We start from the raw sequence: 24,534 nt of genomic DNA on the forward strand, positions 1-24,534 counted from the left end.
CATAGATCAGAAAATAATGTAATATGGGCCCTTAATTGCAAACAAATCAAAATCTCAAATTGAATGGATGCAATTAGTAAAACGCAAAGGCAGCAGTTTTCAAGTACCATCATTTTTCCTCCACAAAACATTTCTCGTCTAATTCTGCGTAAAAACTGCTAACCCTGGAGTTTAGATCTGTACAAACCTGTTTTGAAATGGGACTTTTGTCTTAGTTTGTCAGTCCGCTTATTTCCATCTTTTTCTCAATTCTCACAGGCAAATTGAACAAAATCTCATTATTTAAACATAAATTACAACTCTAATCACACTCACAATGCTTTTCTGAAGAATTACTTTCAGATATTTTCCCCAGATCGTTCACATCTAAATGGAGGCATCAACTTTAGGAATACGGAAACAGGATCCCAGTAATCCGCTACATCTGCTCAGGTACTTTAAAAATACTGATGGATTGTGCATTAGATTGAAAGCCTTGAGCGGGGCAGAATGGGTCTAAAAGTGCTGAGTGAGTAACTATAAGTACCTATCAAGCTGCCATTATCTTTAATGCAGTGTGATAATGAGGATACAGACCTTGAATGTGAATTATTTAGTTAAGTGGTAAATGCTCTGTACATTAAGCCATACTGTTCCTAAGAATGTACTGAGAATATAATAGGCCATAAATATACAATCGACCACCTAACAAAAGATTAGACTGCACAGAACCCCCAAACCTAAACCAGGTCAATAACAATCAATCAGTCTTTATTTGTAGTGCCCACAAGGTGACCAAAGTGTTTTCCATTAAAATCAACACAATATAAGACATGCAAAACATTAAACAATGACATAGAACAAATTGTACAAAGACTCACTGCATTACTGCGTGTTGAAAGGCAGTCTCAAACAGGTCTATTCCAGGTCTAAAGTAGGGTTAAACCAGGTCTAAAAATGGACTATATTGCTGCTATTGTAGTTCTAGCCAATACTTGACCAAAAAGGGATAAAAGTGTCTCCAAATTGTCCCTGCATTTTGAATCGAAATTTTCAAGTTGATGAGAATGATAGAGGTATTCCATTTTATAACTCGCTGCTACTTGCTAGTACTACTACCAAGGGATGTAACAATAACTGAAATATCGTGATATCGTATCATCAAAAGTCTCGCAATGATATCGTGGGCTGTCACAATATATCGAATCACAAGTTCCTTTGCTTAAATGCATAGTTTTAAAAATAGGGAACTACATATCCCATGATTCATTTCAGTGCAGACAGCATGAAGAAATATGTTTTTTAATAGAATTCTTGGGATTATGATGGTAATAATCCACACCAATATCTTGTCAAGATATTTTAAAAGCAAAAAGTGTCCCATCTACAATTATCTCAGTCTCTTCAAAATATTGCAATAAATATTGTACGCTACTTCCTGTATTTATGTACTTTTCTTCGCAACTTTTTCACTTAAAGGTTCACTGAGTAACTTTTCTGGTAGAAGGTCTGAAACCCGCTTGAGTCCATATAGATGTTTATTTGTTTTGTTTTGTTTTTTTACTTGAATGTTCTACAGTATGACATTATATTTAACCTCATAAAATTCCAGGACATTTTTGTGAAATTGCTCTGACCTCTCCAAACTAAAATGATTGCCATTAGTGAACCCTCAATTGCATATAAACAAGTTTTGTTTTTGGTTTTTTTTGTAAGGTAACACCCAATAGTTTTACTCACAGGTGTCAGAATCACTCTAAGTATGTCTAATAGGTATTTATACACTTTGGAACACACATAAAAAAAAAAAATTCTCATCCTCGCCTAAATCTCAGTCTAAATCTATTTCCATGAAGACAAGCAAGCCACATCACTAGGCAAAGTTACTGGTCAGATCTGTGGAGAAGCAGGCCCTAATATTAATATGTTTTTGCATAATAAATAAAACAAAACAACATAATTGAAATACAAGAATTTATTTAATGTCATACTGTGACAAGCAGACACAGTGCACCTTTAACTAACATAAAACTATGATAAATATTTACCTCTGATCATATGCACTTGTTACAAATGTCGAGGACCACCAGAAAGCTCGAGCAGCACAGTTTTAGAAACATTATAATCCACTGAACTGTCTCTGAACCAACTCAATACTGAACCCACCCATTACCACAGCTCTTTATTTATATTGAATGTACAAACCTGGGCTTAAGCATAACCCTTTGGTAGTCCTATTTAAGTCCTATTTACTGCAGCCACTCTTAACAATTACAATTCATTTTATTTCTCAATGGACCACTGTCTTTATCCAGACACACTTTTAAATAAGACTCTCTAAAAACACATCTAACCCTTATGGATTCTGCACCAACAGTGAGATTGAATACTATTATTTCTGCCCAAAGACTGACGCTGAAATTGCAGTATAGCCAGCACAACAGGCAGTCACTCAATGTATAATTACTCATTAAAATTAAACGATGGCTTAAGCAATTTGGTGTCAAAACTTTTTAATAGCGCTTCTAAAGAGAATCTGACGCTGTGCTGGTTGTTTAGCATAACATGTCATCTCCCCGTCAGTCGGAAGAGGATGTTTACGCAAAGCTCTGTGGACTTGAAATCGTAATTCACACAGCGGTCAGTGCAAGCCCGCAATTTGAAACCCTAAGAAGTGGACCACACATACTCACCTCTGTTTAATCACAGGGAGGAGGCTAATGTGCCATTACTTCCTCTCCACCTGCAGAACAATAAGCTGGGGTAGTGGGCGCTGGCACTGCTTCCTGTGCTTCCTGAGAGAGAATATGTAGTACAGATACAGACTCCACCCAAGATCAGCCAAGTGGTAGTATTTTCTATTGCTATTAGGGTTATAATGTCTGCTGTAAGGTAATTCCCTTGTGAACTAGTCACTTGTCACGATGCAAAAATTTCAAACTTGATTTTAGTACTTAGAAATACTGATTCTGATACTGCAAAGATAAAAACTCTTTAGGCAATAGAATTTGATTTGATTTCCACATTAAATTACACTTTTTGACTAATATTTTTTTCAATAAATCAAACATATAAACACATTTTTTTGTGTGTGTTTAACTTTGAGGAAACTGTCTGACCTAGCAGCATTAGGATTTGTTCGTAGGTGGGTACTTTTTTTTATTTAACTATTCACTGCTATTTGGTTGTGATGTATGTAATGTGAAGATCAATAATGTCTTTCCCCTTGATAAAATTCACCAAACATTCTCTTTGTTCTGGCTTTAAATCCTCGATCTTGATAATCGTTGCCAACACAGAATGTCTGTCTTTGTCTACATCCATCTCAACCGCTTTGTTTACTGTTGTGCTGTACCACAAAAGGGACCCAGTCATGCCTTCACAGCTCTTCGTTGATTGGCGCGGTCTACAACTTTACAGGGTTCTTTCAAACCATCTAGTGTATTCCAATTCTTGACCTAGTCGATGGAGAGAAATGAAATTGAGCGGAGGCACTAGGTGGTGCCAGCCTGGCTAGTTTCTATATTGCCTATCCTTTAAAATTAATTTGATGTACAAGATACTGAAACAGCTTGACAATAAAACATCATGAAAAAAACATAAATTGTTGGACAAACAGACGTACAGTTCTCAATTGTACATATAATTTTGATAATCACTGATAATTTATTTTCTTTTATATTACCTTATAATCTTATATCTGTGTAATCCTTCAGTGGTCCAGGTAGTTCCATAGTGGTTCATGTGCGTATACTAGTCTGTGTGCTCTTATGTTCTGTGAATTTTGATACTACTTTTAGTATTGATTAGTATCTGATTATTGATATAGCCTGCTATAGATCATAACAATCAAGAACTGAACGTTTTGTCTTGTGTTTGTGTTGGACTGAACAATATATCGTAAATGAATCAAAATTGCAGTTTGAGTTGCCGCAATTATCAAACCACAAAGACTGCAATTATTTAGACAATAGGAAGTCCTCTGCATAGAACAAAATATCCTGTCTTATTATATGCGTAGTTTAGTCTTCTACAAACATGCTCTGAAATGCACGGGATTCTCGTATTAGTTTATCAGCTCATATTTCAGCCTTTGTTTAGTTGTTTACAATGTTTACTCTGAGCACAATCCTACTTTTAAAACATATGTCACGAGTCTAATCGTCTCAATACTTGTCAGAAAATTCACAATTACGCTTTTGTTATTTGCGCAGCATGTTTTGAGAGCATGTTTTTTCTGACATTTGTGTCAAAAGACATAATATTGGTTTAACAAATGATTTAATGGGTGAGAATATTCAGTGCGTTCTGGGAAGCTTTGACCGGGCACATGTTTGCATAAAACAGGTGAGCTCATCTGCATTTCCACAAAGGACATTGGTACTAGCTGGGCTTGTTTTGTAAACATGGGTGACCCTGACAGAAAAGCAAACCTGCCAAGCTCCAGAAGTGGCTTTTGAGCACTTTATATTTAATACACTCTCATTAAAGGTGCACTGTGTAACTTTGCTGTTGAAGGGTACAACACTTGCTTGCCTCCATGAAATGTTATTATTTGTGTTGAATGTTCCACAGTATGGCATTGAGCTTACCTATCTCCATGGAGACAAACGTGATATGACATGTGATGCCAGCAAGCCAAGTTACAGCTAAAATCTGAGGAGATTTTTCAAGTTTTTCGATGTAGTGTGGAGAAATAAAATCACCTGTAACTGAATAGATGCAAAATTGCCATGCTTAATGCCATACTGTGGAATATTCCAAAGCAAAATTTCTATGAAGGTAAGCAGGTGGCAGACTCTCCACCTCCAATGTGTGCAGAAATAAACTTAGCTTGGCCTATCACAATAATTACTGTATTGATGGGTCAGTAACATAGAGCTGAAACTATTTTTGGTGTCTCTATATTTTTAGTTTTGTACTTTTTTTGTGAGGACATTTTGTTAGTTTGAGATTTTGAGCAGTAAAAGTAAAGATACCAGAAAAAAATACTTAAGTAAAAGTATCACATGAAAAAATCTACTTAAAGACTAAAAAGTAAAAGTATTGAGTATTTAGTATGGAATTGAGATGATTTTTCAGCATCTCTTTTTATTTGTGATTTTTTTTATTTCTGCTCAAACTATGAACACATAAAAAACAAACCCTCAGGCTTTTCAGCAGATTTCAAACTATAATAAAGAAATACTTTTACTTTTCAGTCCTGTCCAAAAACATCATGGAGCAGAAAGTACACATACTTGTTCTCAAATGTAGTAAAGTAAGAGTAAAAAGTAGACTTAAAATGTACTCAAGTAAAGTCCAGATACCTAAAATGTATACTTAGGTAGTGTACTTTACTACTTTAATTTGTTCTACTAGTGGACTGAACATAATAGATTGTAAATTTGTATTCAAAACCTGAGCATGACGCACAGCACATTACTGTTAACCATTCATCCAGTGTGTGTACATGACAGTAGGAGATCCTCTATGGTTAAACATTAAACATAAGTCTATATGCAGACTCCACTGCGCCTTATCTGTTCTGAATTCTAGTCTGGCGTGATATCGTTTGGTATGCAGGTACATAAACGAAAATATTTGGACACCTACTCCCCATCTCATTCCTATTTCTCGCTATCATACTATTCGCTGCCATTGTTTACATAGCGCAGTACAGTTTTGCTCATAATCTTTTTTATATTTCGCCATTATTTCTGCATACTTAGCTTTTTGATAGATATACACGCACTGTGCTGTCCAAACATTAATAAAAAGAGTGATTTTAGAGGTATGCCCGCAGCTATGTATTCTCATAAGGAAAACCCATTATAAAAGTGAGCACTAAGACTTGAGATATCTGGTCAGATTCATTCAGTGCTGCTAAGTTACGCGCAGTACTTCCCGGGAGAGAGAGAGAGATAGCTGCTGCCTCTAACAATGTATTTTTTATACACTTTCAGGCGTAATAACTATTCTCTGTGCAACATGGCAGATGGACCCGGCTGGTTTTATCATGTTATAGAGAAACTGCAAGCTCGGGATTCCCTTTTTTGTTTAATATGACGTTTAATGGTATTCATACTTTCTGAAGTAGTATTTTTGGAGACAGTTATTAGAATAGTACGTTATCAATAAAAGTTTACAATGCTGATTATCTTCTCCTTATGAAGAAAGTCAAAACTGAAGTGGTAAAGCAATATTTTCGTGTTTTAAAGGGGCTGATACTGTCTTAACAACATGAAAAACTGAACTAGTTTATTTTAAACGTTTTGCAGTGGTCCAAACTTACTCCTCACTTCCCTTATGCCTCGTTAGCATTCTAATAATTCACCATGATAACAACAACTAGCATGCTAACACGTTTTTCCTGATAATTTGACAATAAAACTCTTTATATTTAAATGCAGACAGCACACACATTAGGAACAGGGCCTTTAAGAAGTCTTGGCACACTACAGTTAATGCCATACTTGCCCAACATTGCAGGCAAAGTAATAACATTTCCATGGCAACTGGTGGACACTCTACCTGAAAAGTTCCATAGTGTACCTTTAATAATTGATACCATAATAATAAAAATGCTCTTTCTTAGACAATAGACTGTAATTTTCTACACTAGTTCTAATATAGATCCATAATTGTTCCAGTGAGTACGTCAATCTGATACTAATTGTCAGAGGCGGGGACTTGCAAGTCATGACTTGGACTTGAGTCAGACTTGAGTCACTATTTTTAGGACTTGAGCCTTAATAAAATAGACCAAGACTTGGGACTCGACTTGGACTTGAGGCCTGTGACTTGAGAAGACTTGATGCTTCTAAAAAAAAGATATGTTTTTAGAAAATACTTCCCTCTTTACAGTTGGTACATGTGGTGCTTAATTTTAGGAACAAACTGGAACATGTCTCTTTCACTTCTCTGTTTGTTACTTTGGATGTAACTGAAGTACTGTGATGTGGTCTCCTCAAATGTACTACAGTAATCTACTGTACAATACAGAAAAAACAGAGGGAACTGCATAGAACACAATCCTTCCATTTTAGTGCAGACTATATGACAAAATAACAGTTATTAATCACTTTAAAATCTTAATTCTTTCTATTCTGACCATAATGATTCACACTAAGATCTTGTCAAGACATTTAAAAAGGAAAAATTTACATTTCTACAGCTCATATATAAATACTCATATAAATATACCATGACATTTTACCATTTAGTTTAAAAGTCATATGAATTGCAAAAATCTAAGTTATATTTGGTAATTTGGTTTAACTGCTTGAAATGACTTAAAGCTCAAAGCAGACGATTTGGACTTAACTTGGATTTATGGGCCAGTGACTTGACTTGGACTTGAGGTCAAAGACTTGAGACTTACTTGAGACTTACTTGAGACTCACAAAACAACAATAGTATCTGGTTATTAGAATATTTTACAAAACAAAAACAAAAAATAAGTAAATACATTAGCACTACTACTGCTACTACTACTACACCATTTTAACCAGTGAAACCTGAGCCCACTCTCTGAAAGGTTCGCGGTTCAGTCCCTCCCGTACTGCTCCACTCTTCAACCTCTTGATGTGCGGACGCGTTAGGCTGATTGTGATTGATGGTGGTGGAGGAAGCCTGAATGGCAGCCACCTTTTTGAGTGAGTGAATGAATAATGTATCAGAGCTATGAGAGACTTGACAGGATTGTAGAGACATAAATCAAATCCATTACTATTATTAGGAAGTTTTCGGGGGAATGTTCACAGTAGTTGGTTCTATAATGGGGTTAGAGACTTGTATTTTGCAAATTTTAAGGGGACATACTGTACAAAATTGACATTTATAAGCTGCAAACTCTGTTATGACAGTGTTCCCTCGTCATTAGCTTTAGTTTTATTTTTGATTGATTCATGCATGTTTGAGTAATCCTATTTTCATCTACCCACCCATCTCCACCCACTGCTCTATTTTCTGTGCCAGTCAGAATTTCAGCAGAATCACTGAGCGAAACACTGAACTGTTATTTTGAGGTGAGAGAAATGTCACTTTATTTGTGATTTGTGTTATAAATGATAAGTGATCTATATAAAAACATAGGAAGATATCAGTCAGATCTGTGATTTTTAACAGGAAGTGATTTTACTTGTTTAAGCTGTTAATGTTTTCTCTAAATCATAACCTACTTTTGTTATTATAAATAGGTCCATGTTGTGATACCGTTTTCAATATTATGACTTTAAGTATCTGCTGATATCCGATATTAAGCGATACCAGTGTAGGAATTGTGTGGAAAAATGTTAGTAAAGAGTCCAGCCAGGATATTGACTGAACCTATACCCAGTACTGCAAATTTTCCTGGACTGGCACAGATATTCGATACAAGTAATGGTATCGATGCATCCCTAATCATAATTCATTGAAATGGTCATCATTTTTATCCAGAGTTTGGCTTTAGGTAGTTTGATCTAGTGTCTGTAGGTCAAATGTGATTGCGATTTGATCTATAGTTTGTCTTACCTTTGTTCTTTTCTTTGTAAACTATGTGCAGCTGGACCTTACATGACTTACCTGGTATGTTTCTAGTGTTTTGACGATACTGAAATTTCAAACTTGATTTTGAAAGAAAGGAATAGACTTGATACTTGTACTGATTCCGATGCCACGATGATTGTAAAACACTCTTTTTTTTTTAGACAGTATAATCCAACATTAAATCATAGTACTTTCTTATATATCACCATCTGTGTCCCTCAGTTGTCCAAGTGAGTTCCACAGAGGTCCATGGGCATATACTAGTCTATTTGCTCTTATACTTGTCCTGATTCAGCTCTAAGCTATTCAGGAAAAGTTCATTTTTGTTCTGTAAATGTGACTTTTTAGTATTGTAGTTTCAATACTAGTACTAGTTTTAGTATCGATCTGATTTTCAATACTTTTAACAACCTTACTTCATTCTTTTATTTACTTATTAGCCCTAATTTCCTGTAATAAAACCATCCTTTTGCATATTTCTTGGCACAGAGACTAAATTAGCCCCAGTCAAACCTGTGAAATCATTAACACTTTTCAGTACAGCACATTTGTTGTGGTACAAGCAGATAGATATTTTCATAATTGGCACATACTCTCTTCAGACTCTATGAATTCTTCCCAATAGTCGTTGTTTTTGTTGTTGTTAGGAGATAAATATAGCTGATTCTTTTAGCACAACTCCCAAGCGGCCAGTGCCTTTGCTTTACCAGGAATGCATTCTGCCTTTTCCTCGTGATTATACCCAGTGGTGGAAGGTAACTAAGTACAAAAATAAAAGTACAGTACTTAAAGGTGCATTATGTAACTTTGCATTGTGGTTCACGACCTGCTTGTCTTCATAATAAGTATAATATTGCTTTGCCTGAATGTTCCACAGCATTCAGCCACCAGGCCAAGTTATGGCTCTGTGAAGAGGCAAGACCGTGATGTTTCAGTGTATTTTTGGCAAGGAAAAAAGTACATATTAATTGAATAAATATTTGCTAGATAAGTTTAATGCCATAGTGTGGAACATTCCGGGCAATTCTAACCCAGGCACAGTGTAATAACATGCCGCAGTGTAACAAGAAAAGTTGCACAGCGCACCTTTAAGTACACATTTTAGGTATCTGTAGTTTACTTAAGTACATTACAGTGGATACTTTTTACTTCGCCACATATGAGAATGTGTATCTGTACCTTCTATTCCACTACATCTTAGAGCAAAAATGCTAAAATGGTGGAGACTTTATTTTTTAGCACATTTAACTTGAGTTAACATCCCAAATTTGAGCAAACCAAACACACAAAAACAGCTAGAAAAATTATAAAATCAATTGAATCACTTAAAATCTGCTAAATTCTTTTTCAAAATCACTACATTTCATCCTTTAACTGTTAAAAAAAATCTCAGCAAAAAACTTATACTTTTGAATCTTTAAGTACATTTTTAAACAGGTAATTTAATACTGTTACTTAATTAGATTTTTTCATGTGATACTTTTACTTGAGTAACTTTTTATCTTTGTATCTGTACTTCTACTGAAGTAACAAAACTGAGCACTTCATCCATCACTGATTATAGCACATCTAGAGTAGCACATGGCGTACACACATTCCCTTTCATTTAAATGTGCTTTGTTTGTGATTTGCATGCAGAAAATCAATACGACTTGCATTATTTGAAGTTCACCCTTTTTTTTTTTTTTTTGCTCAAATACGCTGACATAACAGATTATCTCATTACTCACCAGAATATTTTGCAGGCTTTGTGAAAATCGATTTAAAAAGACCATATGCTTAATGCCACATAAAACATGAGCGATTCAACGCAGGCACTGTAAAAACGTCTGGGACTCAAATGAAGATATGGATCAAACGTTTTAAAATGGGGATTTGTAGCTAAAAAAAAAGATCTGATTATACAGAAAGATTTTATTGTTGTGCTGAATTTAATACTGAAATTTAAAAGGAAAAGGCTGGATACACGATACCAATTTTGAGTTCACAATGATATTAAAAAAGCACTTTTCAGCACAAAGTAATAGAAGTTTCTTTTCTGGTGCGGTGGCCTTTTTGTTTCCATGGAGATGTTATTGCTTTGCCTGGAATGTTGCACAGTATGACATTACATGTATCCACCTTGTATTTATTCAATTCAATCTTTACTGCAAAACCTCCATTCTTACTGTGAGCGGGTTGACCTCTTCACAGATCTGACTTGTAAGTAACAGGAGGTGTCATTAGCTTGTCTCCTTCGGAGATATACAACTTTAATGCCATACTGTGAAACATTCTTGACAAAGTAATAACATCTCCATGGAGACTATCAGGTATTAGACTCTACTCAAGAAAAGTCACATAGTGCATCTTCAAACATTACTAAGAGGTCTAACATTATTCTGAGAGATAGACAGCACTACTTCATTGTTTCAGGTACTAATCTCCATGGAGACTGTCAGGTAGTGGACCCTACACGAGAAAAGTTCCATAGTGCACCTTTAAAGGTTACTATGAGGTCTTGCAGCCTCCTAGGACCTGGCATTCACACATTTTGGGTTGTTTAGGCACTTAATAAATAGTTTTTGCAAATCATTATTCAATTGTGACTTCATTTGTTCATCAAAATAATTAAAACATAAAATTAATGCTTTATATATCATACGTGGACATATAAATACAAAAATATTATAAAAATATAAATCCTTGGTTTTGCACTAATCAGGTCCCAATCAGCCCAAATAACAAAGAGAAATCAATGAAGCGTGCCATGCAAGAGTTCGGGTCTTAGGAGGATATTAGTTCTGATAGACATAGACCATTCTAAAGTTTACTCATTAGTGCTTTTCTCTATTAGTTTGTATAAATATTTGTTCAATTTTGTTTAAATACTGCATTACAAAAACATGCACAATAGCTAATATCCTTCAGCTAAGATAGTCCTAACCAACCCTGTAGCTCACAATCTGGAGATGGGTCCCAGGTTGTCCCATTGACCTTGAAGGTTGGGCCAAATGCAGAAGGCAAATCTCTCTATCATAATAAAGTGACCCTTCCCTTACCTTCACTTTCAATTTCCGAAAACGCACAAGCTCTTCCTTTTAACACATGGGCACATTCAATTAGCATTCACTTCAGCCGAACCGTCAGAGCCAATTGAACAAACAAATAGTTGTTGTTAAAGGAGTGCGCAGTGGGTTAGCTGGAGGTATTAAAGCTACAGCGTTTTGACTAATGAAGCAGGAGCTGGGTAAAAAATATCGCACCACCACCGGCACTGAGTCTGTTTTCCGTCTCCGCAGCTGTGATTAGGTAATTCAGGAAATTGCCACGACTAAATGAAGGAATTTCTGGTCCGCAATTAATCTATTTACCATGCACTAAAGTGGTCATTATGGCTGTCTTTCGCATATTCCTCTTTGACACAAGATCTTTCAAGCTTCATGGTTTGGGATATGCAGAATTACTGGGTTTGTAATTCTGAGTTTGCTTTAAGGTCAATGCAGTGTGATAAATTACTGTAAAAATGCAATAAACAGCTTGTATCACAACACGGCCTTGCATCCACCATATTTTATTCAAAGCAATTCACAATGATTTATGTGTAGATTATGAAGACTGTCGAAGTCCAAGATTGTTTCTGAGGAAAATAAGATCGGATGAAAAGTTTGTAAACACTAGCAATCGGTATTCCTGTCTCGTAGCATCAAAGGGGTTATATTACACAAACTTGACTCTTGTGCGCTTTAAAGGGACAGTCTGGAATTTTGTATATAGTGTGGAGACACTTTTTAAAATATTCCATCCAGTCCTTGTATTTGCAGAGGTTGCTGGTGCTAGGCTAGTGCATTTACATCAACAGTCTGGCATAATAATAGATTTACTTCGGGTGTTTTGTGGAGTGGGTAAGACTGTTTTTAGTGGCAGGATAACTATGGCCATTGACATACACTAGCCTAGCACCAGCGACCTCTGCCAATACAAGGACTGGATGGAATATTTAAAAAAGTGTCTCCACACGTCTCCAACACTCTGGCTCACTAGGAAATGAGGTCCTATGTCCAAAATTCCAGACTGTCCCTTTAAGCTATGTTAGGATGTTATTAACTCATCAAAAACATAGCTGGAGTTGTTTCTTTTTTCATTCACACATGTTTGAGTAATCCTGTTTTTTCCTGTTTTCTAATCTCCAAAGCTCAGAATCCTCTGTTCCACCTTGTAATGTCATGTAGTGGTAGTTTTCAAGTTAACAGCTGCCCTTTACTCGGTAGAGATTGGCAATTCCAAAGCTGAAATCAGGCGAATGAGTTTAGTGAAGGTGTAGGAGTTTAAAACACCATGGAGCACTTCCTGTATTACTTCATGACATTACAAGGTAGAACAGAGTGTTTTCAAAGACTGTTTCATTGTTTGATTTTCTAACTTTATAACAATTTTGCTAAGCCCTGCGAGGCCACTGTTGGTGTAATTTTGAGCTCTACAAAAAAATGAATTGAATTGAAAACGAATTGAAAACACTTTTACCCCGACATTAACATCTTTCATGTGTGCTTTTGTCACCTCGAACTAGACGACTCCTCAAACTGCTGGGCTTCTTGATAAATAATTCAGCCTTCTTGTCTTTCGGAGTATTTTTGACCTAACTCGATCCATGTTATTACCCTAAAAAGTGTCACGAAGGAGGAGAGGAGACGAGAGGAGCTACTTCACTCAGCAGCTGCACTTCTCCGGCCTCATCGCTGTGGAATGACCAGAATGTTAACGTGCGTCTAGTTCTGCCAGTTTAGCACCGAAAACTCAAAAGAGAAACGATTTCGAGCGTGAAGACCCCCATAGAAACCCCCCACCCCCTCCCCTCTCTCTCTTTCTCTCTTTCATCCTTACTCACACACTGCAAAAACTAATATCTGAGTAAGTTCCAAGATTTCACTTGATTTGAGTAGATTTCACTTGACAAGTAAAATTATCTACCAATGGATTAAGTCTTTTTTTTCTTAATTCAAACAACAATACGAGTTAGTTTCTTATTTCAGGCACAAAGATTTATTATTTTTGTTAGTTTGACTTAGACTTTGATAAACCTTATTGATCCACAAGGGAAATTATTTGGACACAGTAGCTCACACATCACAATAAATATAATAACAAAGAACAGAAATATAAATAGTAAATTAACTTCTAAATAAGAAGCAAAAAGAGCAAGAGACAGGAGTCAAATATAAGACATAATTATATAAATGTAAATGTACAAGTAAAAATTAAAGATAAGGACATAGGGTTATCGGTTACATAATGGTGAGTTGTTGTACAGGTGTAGGGAGTATTATTTGCTATAGAAAGGTGAGTTGTACAGTTGTAGGGAGTATCATCTGGTACATAAGGCTGAGTTGTTGTATAGTTGTAGGGAGTATTATCTGTTACATAGGTGTGAGTTATTGTACAGTTGTAGGGAGTATTATCTGTTACATAAGTTTGAGTTGGTGTACAGGTGTAGGGAGTATTATCTGTTACATAAGGGTGAGTTGTACAGTTGTAGGGAGTATTATCTGTTACATAAGTTTGAGTTGTTGTACAGTTGTAGGGAGTATTATTTGCTACAGAAAGGTGAGTTGTACAGTTGTAGGGAGTATCATCTGGTACATAAGGCTGAGTTGTTGTATAGTTGTAGGGAGTATTATCTGTTACATAGGTGTGAGTTATTGTACAGTTGTAGGGAGTATTATCTGTTACATAAGTTTGAGTTGGTGTACAGGTGTAGGGAGTATTATCTGTTACATAAGGGTGAGTTGTACAGTTGTAGGGAGTATTATCTGTTACATAAGTTTGAGTTGTTGTACAGTTGTAGGGAGTATTATTTGCTACAGAAAGGTGAGTTGTACAGTTGTAGGGAGTATCATCTGGTACATAAGGCTGAGTTGTTGTATAGTTGTAGGGAGTATTATCTGTTACATAGGTGTGAGTTATTGTACAGTTGTAGGGAGTATTATCTGTTACATAAGTTTGAGTTGGTGTACAGGTGTAGGGAGTATTATCTGTTACATAAGGGTGAGTTGTACAGTTGTAGGGAGTATTATCTGTTACATAAGTTTGAGTTGTTGTACAGTTGTAGGGAGTATGATCTGTTACATGAGGGTGAGTTGTTGTACAGTTGTAGCGAGTATTATTTGCTACAGAAAGGTGAGTTGTACAGTTGTAGGGAGTATTATCTGTTACCTAAGGGTGAGTTGTCATACAGTTGTAGGGAGTATTATCCGTTTGTAGTCCTGTATCTCTCACTGTTTGAGTGTATTTTCCGATTTCAACTACAAAAAGACTTGTCCCATTGGTAGAAAACGTTTACTTATGTGAAATTTACTCATATCAATATAATAAGCTCTTAATTCAAGTCATTTCAGCTTGGCAAGATTTTAGTTTTTGTTGTGCACTCTGAAGACTTTGACCCCTGTCCATCTATCTCTGTCACCGGCCCCGCCCACGCTGGACACGGCTGGTCTGCGTTGCCACGGTAACCACTCCTCCGCCGCGCTCTTCTCAAATGCTCAAGCTCTGACCCGCCTCACTCGACCCCTGTCACCTCTGTCTCTAAGCGTAATGGGAGGCGAGCTGCAAATGTGATGTCTCGGACCTGGAGCTTTTTGTCATCGGGGTGCAAAAGCCGAGAGCTATAGCTATTTATACTTTTATTTTATTTATTTTTTTTGAGTTTGCGTTGACCAAAAGTTTCAGAGTCAAAGGAATGACTGGCATTCTTCTAGTTTGGACTGCTTTGGTCACACAGACAGCCCACCTAAGATGACTTCATAAGTTTCTCTCGTAAAGCAACTCTATTCAGACATAATACTAGTTAACTCTGCAGCATTTTTGATTTGTTGGATTTGATCTGTCAAAGGTTCTATATTAGACAAAACTGACTCTAGTGAGGTTTTAGACATGTTATAATGTGGTTATCTCATCATAAACATACCTGGTGTTGTGTTTTGTTTCATTCACACATGTTTGAGTAACTCTTTATATGTCTGTCTACTTTCCCAAAACTCAAAATGCTATGTTCCACTTTGTGATGTCATGTACTGATATCTGGAACTGAGGAAACAACATTATAACATAGATCAGAAAAAAAGTGTAATATGGGCCTAGTGTGAATGTTATAGAATAATTGAAGTAGCCTGAGACACACACACACACACATCACAGGAAAGGTGAATCATATATGGTACATTATCACAGAGTATAATACTAATAATAACCTGACATATTATAGAAAGGTCTGTACAGTCTGAATGATTCACACATTATTGAATAAGATGGTGAAGTTTTGAAAGGATTCTGTACTACTGCAAGATAAGGGCAAATAATAACAGATCTAACTTACATTGTTAAAAGCAAAGTCCCGGTCATCTGGGATAATTTGACAAATGAGTTTTGAGATTTGGTCCCCAAGAACCTTTTAAGTTCAGTTCTAGACAGTAATCAATTAACCTGAGAGCCATATCTGTCTCTCAGAATATAAAACTATAATGAAGTCTAATGTCAAATAAAAAGTGCTTTAGATATCAGCTAACCCAGCAATTTTGTTGGTTTATTTTATTGTATTTTGATCTTGATGTTTGTTATCTAATGTTTATTTTGACACTATTTCATGCACATTTTTATTTTATCTCAGTTTATATTTATTACACAATTATTATGCTCAGTTAAATTTTACACAAATCAAAGCGCATCATTAAAACTTTCTTATTCTGAAACATTTAGTATAGTTGTGTAACCATTTTAGTTTTAAAGGGCCCTTATTACACATTATCTGTTTTATAATGTTGTTTCTTCATCAAAAATACTTGGAGTTTTATTTTGTTTCATTCACACGTTCTTTGGAGATGTAGACAGACTAATAAAAAAATATGACTCAAACATGTATGAATGAAATAAAACACATCTCCAGGTCTGTTTTTGATTGGCTAACAACATTATAACATGGCTTAAAGCTCTCAAGAGTTAATTCTGTGTAATATAAGACCTTGACTATGTCTTTTCGCAAGTAAAGAATGGGGTTGGATTGACTGGCTTGATTGGCTAATATAATTTTTTCCGGTCTCAAGTGGATTTCAAATCATCTACATAATTGGAAGATACTGTTAATAGGTCTAAGGCGTATGTTAAAGAATAATTGAAGTAGCTCGAGAGTTGTTAAGAGAGGCTGGAGTCTAATGCGAGAGAAGTGTATTTATCATCAGTAAGGGACCTGGAGACACTCAACACATTGTGGTAGTATTTTCCACTGAAGTCTCCCCATATTTCCATTGCAGAGAATGTTATAACCTCTGAGGATGTAGACCATATAACAATAACTGAGCTGGAAGTGGCTTTGCTATTAGTACGCTATGTAAGTTTTCTTATTCATTTCTTGATTATGTTATGAAAATTGAATTGCTTTGCCAGGAATGTTCATCAGTGTGGCTTTAAACATATCTATCTTGCCTCTTCTATTCAGTTACATCTGGTGATTTTAATACAAATAAGTGCTTGGTTTGGTGGTGTCAGCTGCTTGTCTCCATGGAAATATCTGTTGAACCAGGCAAAACAATAATAATATCTATGGAAAAAAAGAGTTTCAGACCCTCATAGTGCACCTTTAAAGTAATATATTTAGTGTCAGTTAAACCTATTATAGCAAAACTCCATAAATGCCAAAATACAGCTTGTGTAACTTTTCATGTGTCACTTGCTTGTTTTGTCTGGGTCTTTTAAATCAATAAAAATCCACAGAAACATGCATTCCTACTGTTACTCGGGTCACCTCTACACAGATCTGACCTGTAATATGGCTTGGTGAATGTCTCCATGGAGATACGATTATTGCCGTTACCATATTTTCCGGGCTATAGGGTGCGCTCTTAAGCCTCCAACCCCATGAAAAAACGACCGCGCGCCCCACAGTCCAGAGCGCCCTATACAAAAGTCCACTCGGGTGTCCCAGCACGACTTCAGTAAACTACAATGCCTCACCACCCACAGCGCACGCAAATGCGCACAGAGCAGACAGCAACCGCACAGCGAAAAACACCCGCAGCCACACTCATCACTCCACGCGGACGAGGAATGGAACGGAGGAAAGAACCGAAAAAGCGAGTACAATGTGCCACTTCTAGCCAAAACTGAACAACTGAGTCACTGCGAACACGCCAAGAATCCAGCGATCCCAGACAGCACCCTCCCTACACGCCACAACTGAACAAAGCCCAGAGTCACCGTGAACGCGGCAAACAAAGTCCCACTGACCCATCTAACTGTGTTTCATTTAAAGTCCAGTGTGGTTTATTTGTGAAAAAAGTTCAAAAATAGACCATTTAATGACAGTGCGCCTTAAAATTCAGAGTGCCTAATAGTGCAGAAAATACGGTATACTCACAGCCCAAAACAATAACATCTCCATACAAGCAGTTGGTGGACCCTACTAGTAAAGTTACACAATGCACCTTTAAGATCAGTACATGAGAAAACAGCTGAAAAAGTTTTCCATCATAACATTACCACAGAGTCACTTCCAATATCTTTAACCAGTGATTAAATATACCACAACATAGTTTACAAGTTTACCTTTAGTCAAAACTCTCATTTTACCTTTAAACTTCTTCTTACTCATAGCAGCCATCTGAGAGTTACTTTTTCTCATTTTATTTTTGTCCCTGTGATCTTTGGCTCTGGGAAACTAGTTCTGAAAACACGCTCTTAAACTGCAGCTCTGGAATTGCCACCATTTTACTTCACTCACCTTATAGCATATAAGTATTGTACAATATGGCCCAAATGCACAAACTAGATAGAGACTTTAAAGTGCTTGTTCAATGGGCTGGGACCTGAGAAATGGATTTTGAGCAGGGGCTTGAATACATATGTAAAACTGTAATATAATCTTGAATTGAATTGAATATATAGGTGGTGCAAAAAAGAGAAAAGATATAAAGGTGCACTATGTAACTTCACCTGCTTGTTTCTGTGGATATGTCATTGCTTCGAATGTTCCACAATATGGCATTAAACAGCTCTACCTTACACGTATTCAATTAGATGCAGTTTTATGGCTCAAAAATATCTAGAAAACTGGCATTCTGACTGTGACTGTGAATTTGGTCTGGTTTGGTGTCCATGTAGCTAGGCTTGCGCCACCTTGTGCCCCCACTCAATTTCATTTCCCTCCAGTGTCTAGGTCAAGAATCAGAATACACTAGACAGTTTGCAAGAACTCTGAAAGTTGTAGACCGTGCACTGGCCAATCAGTGAAGAGCTGTGAAGCCATGACGTCACACTCAAGCGCCTGTCTGGGTCTTTTTTGTGGTACAGCACAACAGTAAACAAAGCGGTCGAGATGGATGTAGACGAAGCCGTATATTCTGTGTGGCAACGATTCCTGAGATCGAAGATTTAAAGCCGGAACAAAGAGAATGTTTGGTGAATTTTATCAAGAGGAAAGATGTTATTGCCCTTCTTCCTACGGGATTTGGCGCATTACATACGTCAAGACCAAATAGCAATTGATTAAATAAAAAAGTACCCACCTACCGTCGAGTGAACAAATCCTAATACTGCGAGGACAGACGCTTTCCAGCAGGCTAGTGTCCATGATGATAGAAGGTTTAATGCCGTACTGGAAAATATCTCAGACAAAGCAATAACATCTCCATGGAGAAAAGCATTCGATGGACCCTCCACCAGAAAAGTTACACAATGCACCTTTAAGAGTTACCATAATAACATTGTTGATTTGGTTTGACGTTGTACAAATGTTACTGTCGTTTCACATTTCAGCAAAATTTCTGCTGCATAAAAATGTGTAACTTTATGCATTCAGGACATCCTAATTATTCACCACGATGAGTTTCTAAATGCTTTCGACTTGAGGAAGAGATGAGAATGAAAGCTGAAAACCGCGTATTTCCTGCTTCTCAGAAAATAAACCACATTATAATTTCATGCTGCTTCTTACTATTGTACTGGGGAAAGACACATTTTACTCAAATATATGGAACAAAATCAGATAGAGGACATTTAAAATTTGTCACTTTATATGCCACTAGGGATGCACCAATCCAGCCTTTTTAGTTATCGATACTGACTTTGAGTATCCGGCAATTCCAGATATTAACTGATACGAGAGGGACGGGGATGGAAAATAACATTTATTTCCTTAAAGTAATGTCCAGTAGTGTTATGTAACTGTAATTTATCCTTCAGATAAATACTCAGTGGCTCTGTATGAATTAAAGTTCAAACTTTATGAGACATTCTAGGCCAAAATGAGCCTGTGAATAGTCTTGTTATATCCAGTTAAAGGCCCAACCAGTATATTGACTGAACCGATATCATTTTATTTAGAAGAGCTTTTAATGTGTAACGTTTCTCAGTATGAGTCACTGCTTCATCTTTCCTCTCTTATTTGTTTATTGCTCTTTTGACTGTTTTAATTTGTTCTGTAAAGTGTAGAGCTTGACCGATATATCGGCTGGCCGATATTATCGGCCAATATGGGCACCTGGAGACATATTGGCTATCGGCCGATATGCTTGCTGATATGGGCCGATATTTCACGTGGGCATGTTATACCTCGTTATAAAGCTTAGACTCTCTACATTATGTTCATTTAATCCAATTTACAGACAGATAAATGTCCTAATATGTGGCTCCGCATCAGTATTTATCTACGGTGTAATTTGTCTGTGTCTGTGTCCGTACTGTCCCTGAACACACCACAGAGTGACGTCACTTCACTCGCGTGTGTTTGTTTACACCCGCAGCGGTGCGCAACACTGAGATTATTTTCTTTTTCGGACAATCGGTTTGAGTCTGGATTAAAAGAACATTTATTAGTGCAGACTTGTGATGTGAGGAGGAGCCTGTGTGAGCGGTGAGTGTTGGAAATACATCGACTTTGAAGCTAGTTTAGGTTTTGTTAGCGGTTAGCTGCTGTAGCTCCCACACATAAACAGGCTGTTTTCTATTGGTCTATTGTAAAGTGACTACATTGGCCGTATATTTGTTACTGGACCAGCATTGATATGTAAATGAGCTGTGAATAGACGTGTGAATGATCCACATTTATGCATATAATTAATTACCGCGGTGCGCACGTTTTTACGGCTAAAGGCTAATAGCGATAGTTTACTAGCTAGGAGTTATGGGTCGGTCGCGATCGAAGCGGCTCTTAGTGCCGACTCTTTGAAGCGAACAACAGGAGCCTGCTTCTTATTGGGAGCCGTGTTTTCTCTTTTTCTCACTTTTTCTCTTCATGCCGCATGTAGACCTGTAGTTTGACAGCAGCAGCGGCTGAAAACGAAACTTTCAGAAATCTGCGTGTGCATAGGATAAAAAAGTGCATATTTGGCTGCAGTTCAGCATAAAATGAATAAACCAGGACTAAACTTGGGCTTGAGTGAAGGAGAGAGATAGAAACCGAGTCCCGACACTCAGTCCTGGTTCAGTTCTAGTTTAGTCCTGCTTGCAACAAAACCATCTCAAGAGTCGCTTGGGAGCCGAAAGAGCCAGTTGCTTTAGTGAGCCGAGCCGGAAAAAAAAAAACTGGAATACCCATCACTAGCAGTGACAGTAACAGTAGCTAGAATGTGATGCAAAAATGCCATTAGGCCAATCTACTGTATGTAAATATGATGTAAAGCACAGGTGTCAAACATAAGGCCCGGGGGCCAGACCCGGCCCTCCAAGACTTTTAATCTGGCCCTCGGCTGATTTTCTACTAAAATATTTTATTTATGTTTTCTATTAAAGTATTGGTTTAATTTATAATTTTCTGCGGTGGTTAGTATAGCAGTGTCTCCAGCATCTGTACGTGGCCCCTCCCACCAGAGCAGCACAAATGAAGACTTGTCTCTTTCCAAACGCTCTTAAAGGACAATCGTTTTGACTGTTGACAGTGACACCCTCATCAACAAAATGTCCAACATGAGAAAAGTGGAGCCGAGTGCAGGATTTTACAAGAAAAATTGACTTATTCCTATTTTCATACAAGTTATTTTTAAAATGTTGTGTTGAAATAGCATTTTCTTAAAGTTTCAGGTTGTTCATAATATTATAATATTTTGTAAAAGAAAGATTTCATCAATTAAAAAAGATTTCTGTAAAAGATTTGTGTTTCTCTGCACAAATATCTGAACTTATTGCTATTTTTGGGGTTTATATGACATGAGTTTTCTGATCTGGCCCCTTTGGGATCAAAGTAGGTTGGATACGGCCACCGGACCAAAATGAGTTTGACATCCCTGATGTAAAGAGTCAAAATAACAATAAATGTTGCCTAAATAAACCCAATTTAGAATCCACTAGAGCCAAACCTAAGTTTTTTAATCAATTCAAGATTTACAGTGAATTTTTACATCACTAAATATATCAGCGATTATATCGGCTATCGGCAGCGCCAACTCCCATTATATCGGTTTCATATCGGTCACAACAAAATCCATATCGGTCGGGCTCTAGTAAAGTGTCTTTGAGTGTAATGAAAAGCGCTATATAAATAAAATGTATTATTATTATAAAACTGATACCCGATCCAGCTAATTTTTCAGTATTGGTGCCATATTCAGTACCAATATCGGCATCTTTGTATCCCTATTATCCATGGGACACAATACCTGTTCTATCCTGTAATATATTCAGTGTTATTTTAGACTGACAAGTGTGATATTTCTCCCTATACTAAATGTGTGTTCTCTTTCTTTTTCTCTGTTGCAGTGTGGGCCTCGGATGGCGTGACAGCCTTGTATGGAGAGACCATCGTTGTTCCGTGCAATGGAGGATCACCGCCTCTGAATGAGCTAATGTTCATCAAGTGGAAATATGTAAGTCAATAGATATACACTGTAAATATATATACTGTGTGTGTATATATATTTATATGCAGTCAATAGTGCTCAGATTGTGACAGGGCCGGGCTGGGTTCACTGAGAATCACACAGGAAGAAAGAGACAAGTGACAGCACTGACCTTTCTTTTCTGTAGACCACTCTCTCCCTTTAAATTTAAACAAAATAAGCTTCTCAAAGTACATCGCAGGAAAGATGAATATATGAGTATAATACTATTAATACAACTTGACATATTGTAGAAAGGTCTGTACAGTCTGAATGATTCACACATTATTAATAAAATACTATTGAAACTTTCACTGAAAAAGATGGTGGAGTTTTGAAAGGATTCTGTACTACTGCAAGATAATGGAAAATAATAACAGAACTAACTTAGTTTGTTAAAAGCAAAGTCCCAGTCATCTGGGATAATTTGACAAATGAGCTTTGAGATTTGGTCCCCATCTCTTGACAAGAACCTTTTAAGTTCAGTTCTACACAGTAATCAATTAACCTGAGAGCCATATCTGTCTCTCAGAATATAAAACTATAATGAAGTCTAATGTCAAATAAAAAGGCTGAGATTTCTTTTCCATTCTTATTTTCCATATAGTGCTTTAGAGCTGTGTTTCAGGGCTGCTCCAGCACAGACTGTACTGTGTGTGTCTGATTGAGGAAAATTGACTTTACTCAGCGTACTCCGGTATTTTTGGGTCTTCTTTCCTATCTGAACTGCAGCTTCCTCTCTTAGTACAGCCTTGTTACTCGTAGGGTTGTTCCGATACCCATACTCATCAGCAAAAGCTCCAGTACTGAACATTTTTTCAGGTATCTTATCAGCAAGTACTTAGGCCAAATCACTGATTCGATATGACTGTATTTTTCTGAATGAGGAGCCACAGATGTGAGCAGCCTCTGTTGACATTTGCGCCTGATGTTAAGGCCCAGATTAGGTTAAATACACTGTGTGGAGGCTTTGCAGACACTTAAAACACCTAATAATAAGAGGCATTTGTGTTACCTCTTTGAAACCTTTATTTGTCTTTGGTGTGGACGCTGAACTTAGTACTAACACAAAGCTATGGAGAGGGCAGTGCCGAAAACAGGCTAACTCAGAATTTGTTTACTCTGCTTAATTAGCCATATGCTCTGAGGATGAGCATCTTTTTACAGGCAACACTGCTGTTTTTATCTACGCTCTATAGTAGAAAAGTAAAAAGTGCTTAAGTCATAACTCTAATACTATAGGCCTCAAAATCACATTCTTGTGCATTTTCTATAGAGATGGCCTTTTAGTCATTATTTTTTGCTCTTGTCCTGTTACGGAATTACAAAATTTGTCTCCTTCTTCGCACTATGCGGTATTGGACTGATATCAGTATGGACGAGTATTCATTTTTTAATTTATTCATTTTGAGCAGATTATGAAAAATGAAAGTATACAAGTACACTTAAGGTACATTTCAAGTATTGGTATCAGATCAAATACCAAAAAAAGGTATCGGAAGAACACTAGATACTCGTACCTGTCCAAGCGCAGGGCTTGTGTTCAGAGGAAACTGATGGATGGTCTTTGACTAAACGTTACAAATGAAACCCAGCATCTGCCTTGGATGTGTGCCTGGGATTCCTGATGGCAGTAAATATGGGCCGTCATAGTCTCTGGTGTAATTAGCCAAAGAAATGAGGAGCTGTCAGTCTGAGGCTGCTAATGTTCGCCGAGACAATGGGACTTGGCACAGTCTGGCCCTTATATTAAACATTGAGTGATTCTGAAGTTAACAATTACACTAATGCATTTCTGTAATAGAGGGATGCAAAAGGTTGTATTGCACATTTTAAAAACTCAATTTATTTCAAACTCTTGTGGAAACAAAAGGCAATTTACAATATAAACCACTTTGTAAATAAGCCGTAAAAAATGAATCCAACTAGACACTCGAGAGTGCAGATTACCGTAAAGGCGCTAACACGTCTAACAGCGAGAAAGATGGAGGGATCAAACTCAGGGCATCTGCAGTGAATATAAAATAATTTATGCTCTGTGTTGTAATGTAAATAATAATAAATGTACCGAGTGTGGCCAAATGTCTTTTTCGGAACACTTCTCAATAATGTAATAATATAGAGAATAGTCACCTTCTTTGTCGATAGAAAACTTAAAGGTGCACTGTGTAACTTTTGTGGTTCTGGCTTTGATTAGTATATGCAA

The 24,534-nt window shown here is 36.9% G+C and overlaps 1 protein-coding gene across 2 annotated transcripts in view; it reads left to right on the top strand.

Moving 5' to 3' along the window:
• Positions 1-24,534, top strand: part of alcama (activated leukocyte cell adhesion molecule a) — a 252,649-nt gene that overhangs the window by 123,986 nt on the left and 104,129 nt on the right. For both annotated transcript variants that reach the window (XM_055148331.1, XM_020934550.2), the window contains exon 2: positions 22,210-22,316. In XM_055148331.1, coding sequence (XP_055004306.1) covers positions 22,210-22,316 — 107 coding nt within the window. The remainder of the gene's footprint in view (positions 1-22,209; positions 22,317-24,534) is intronic.

This window comes from Boleophthalmus pectinirostris, unplaced genomic scaffold, assembly GCF_026225935.1.
Source record: "Boleophthalmus pectinirostris isolate CB_2022bp ecotype Guang Dong unplaced genomic scaffold, ASM2622593v1 HiC_scaffold_12, whole genome shotgun sequence".
Classification (NCBI taxonomy): Eukaryota; Metazoa; Chordata; class Actinopteri; order Gobiiformes; family Gobiidae; genus Boleophthalmus; species Boleophthalmus pectinirostris.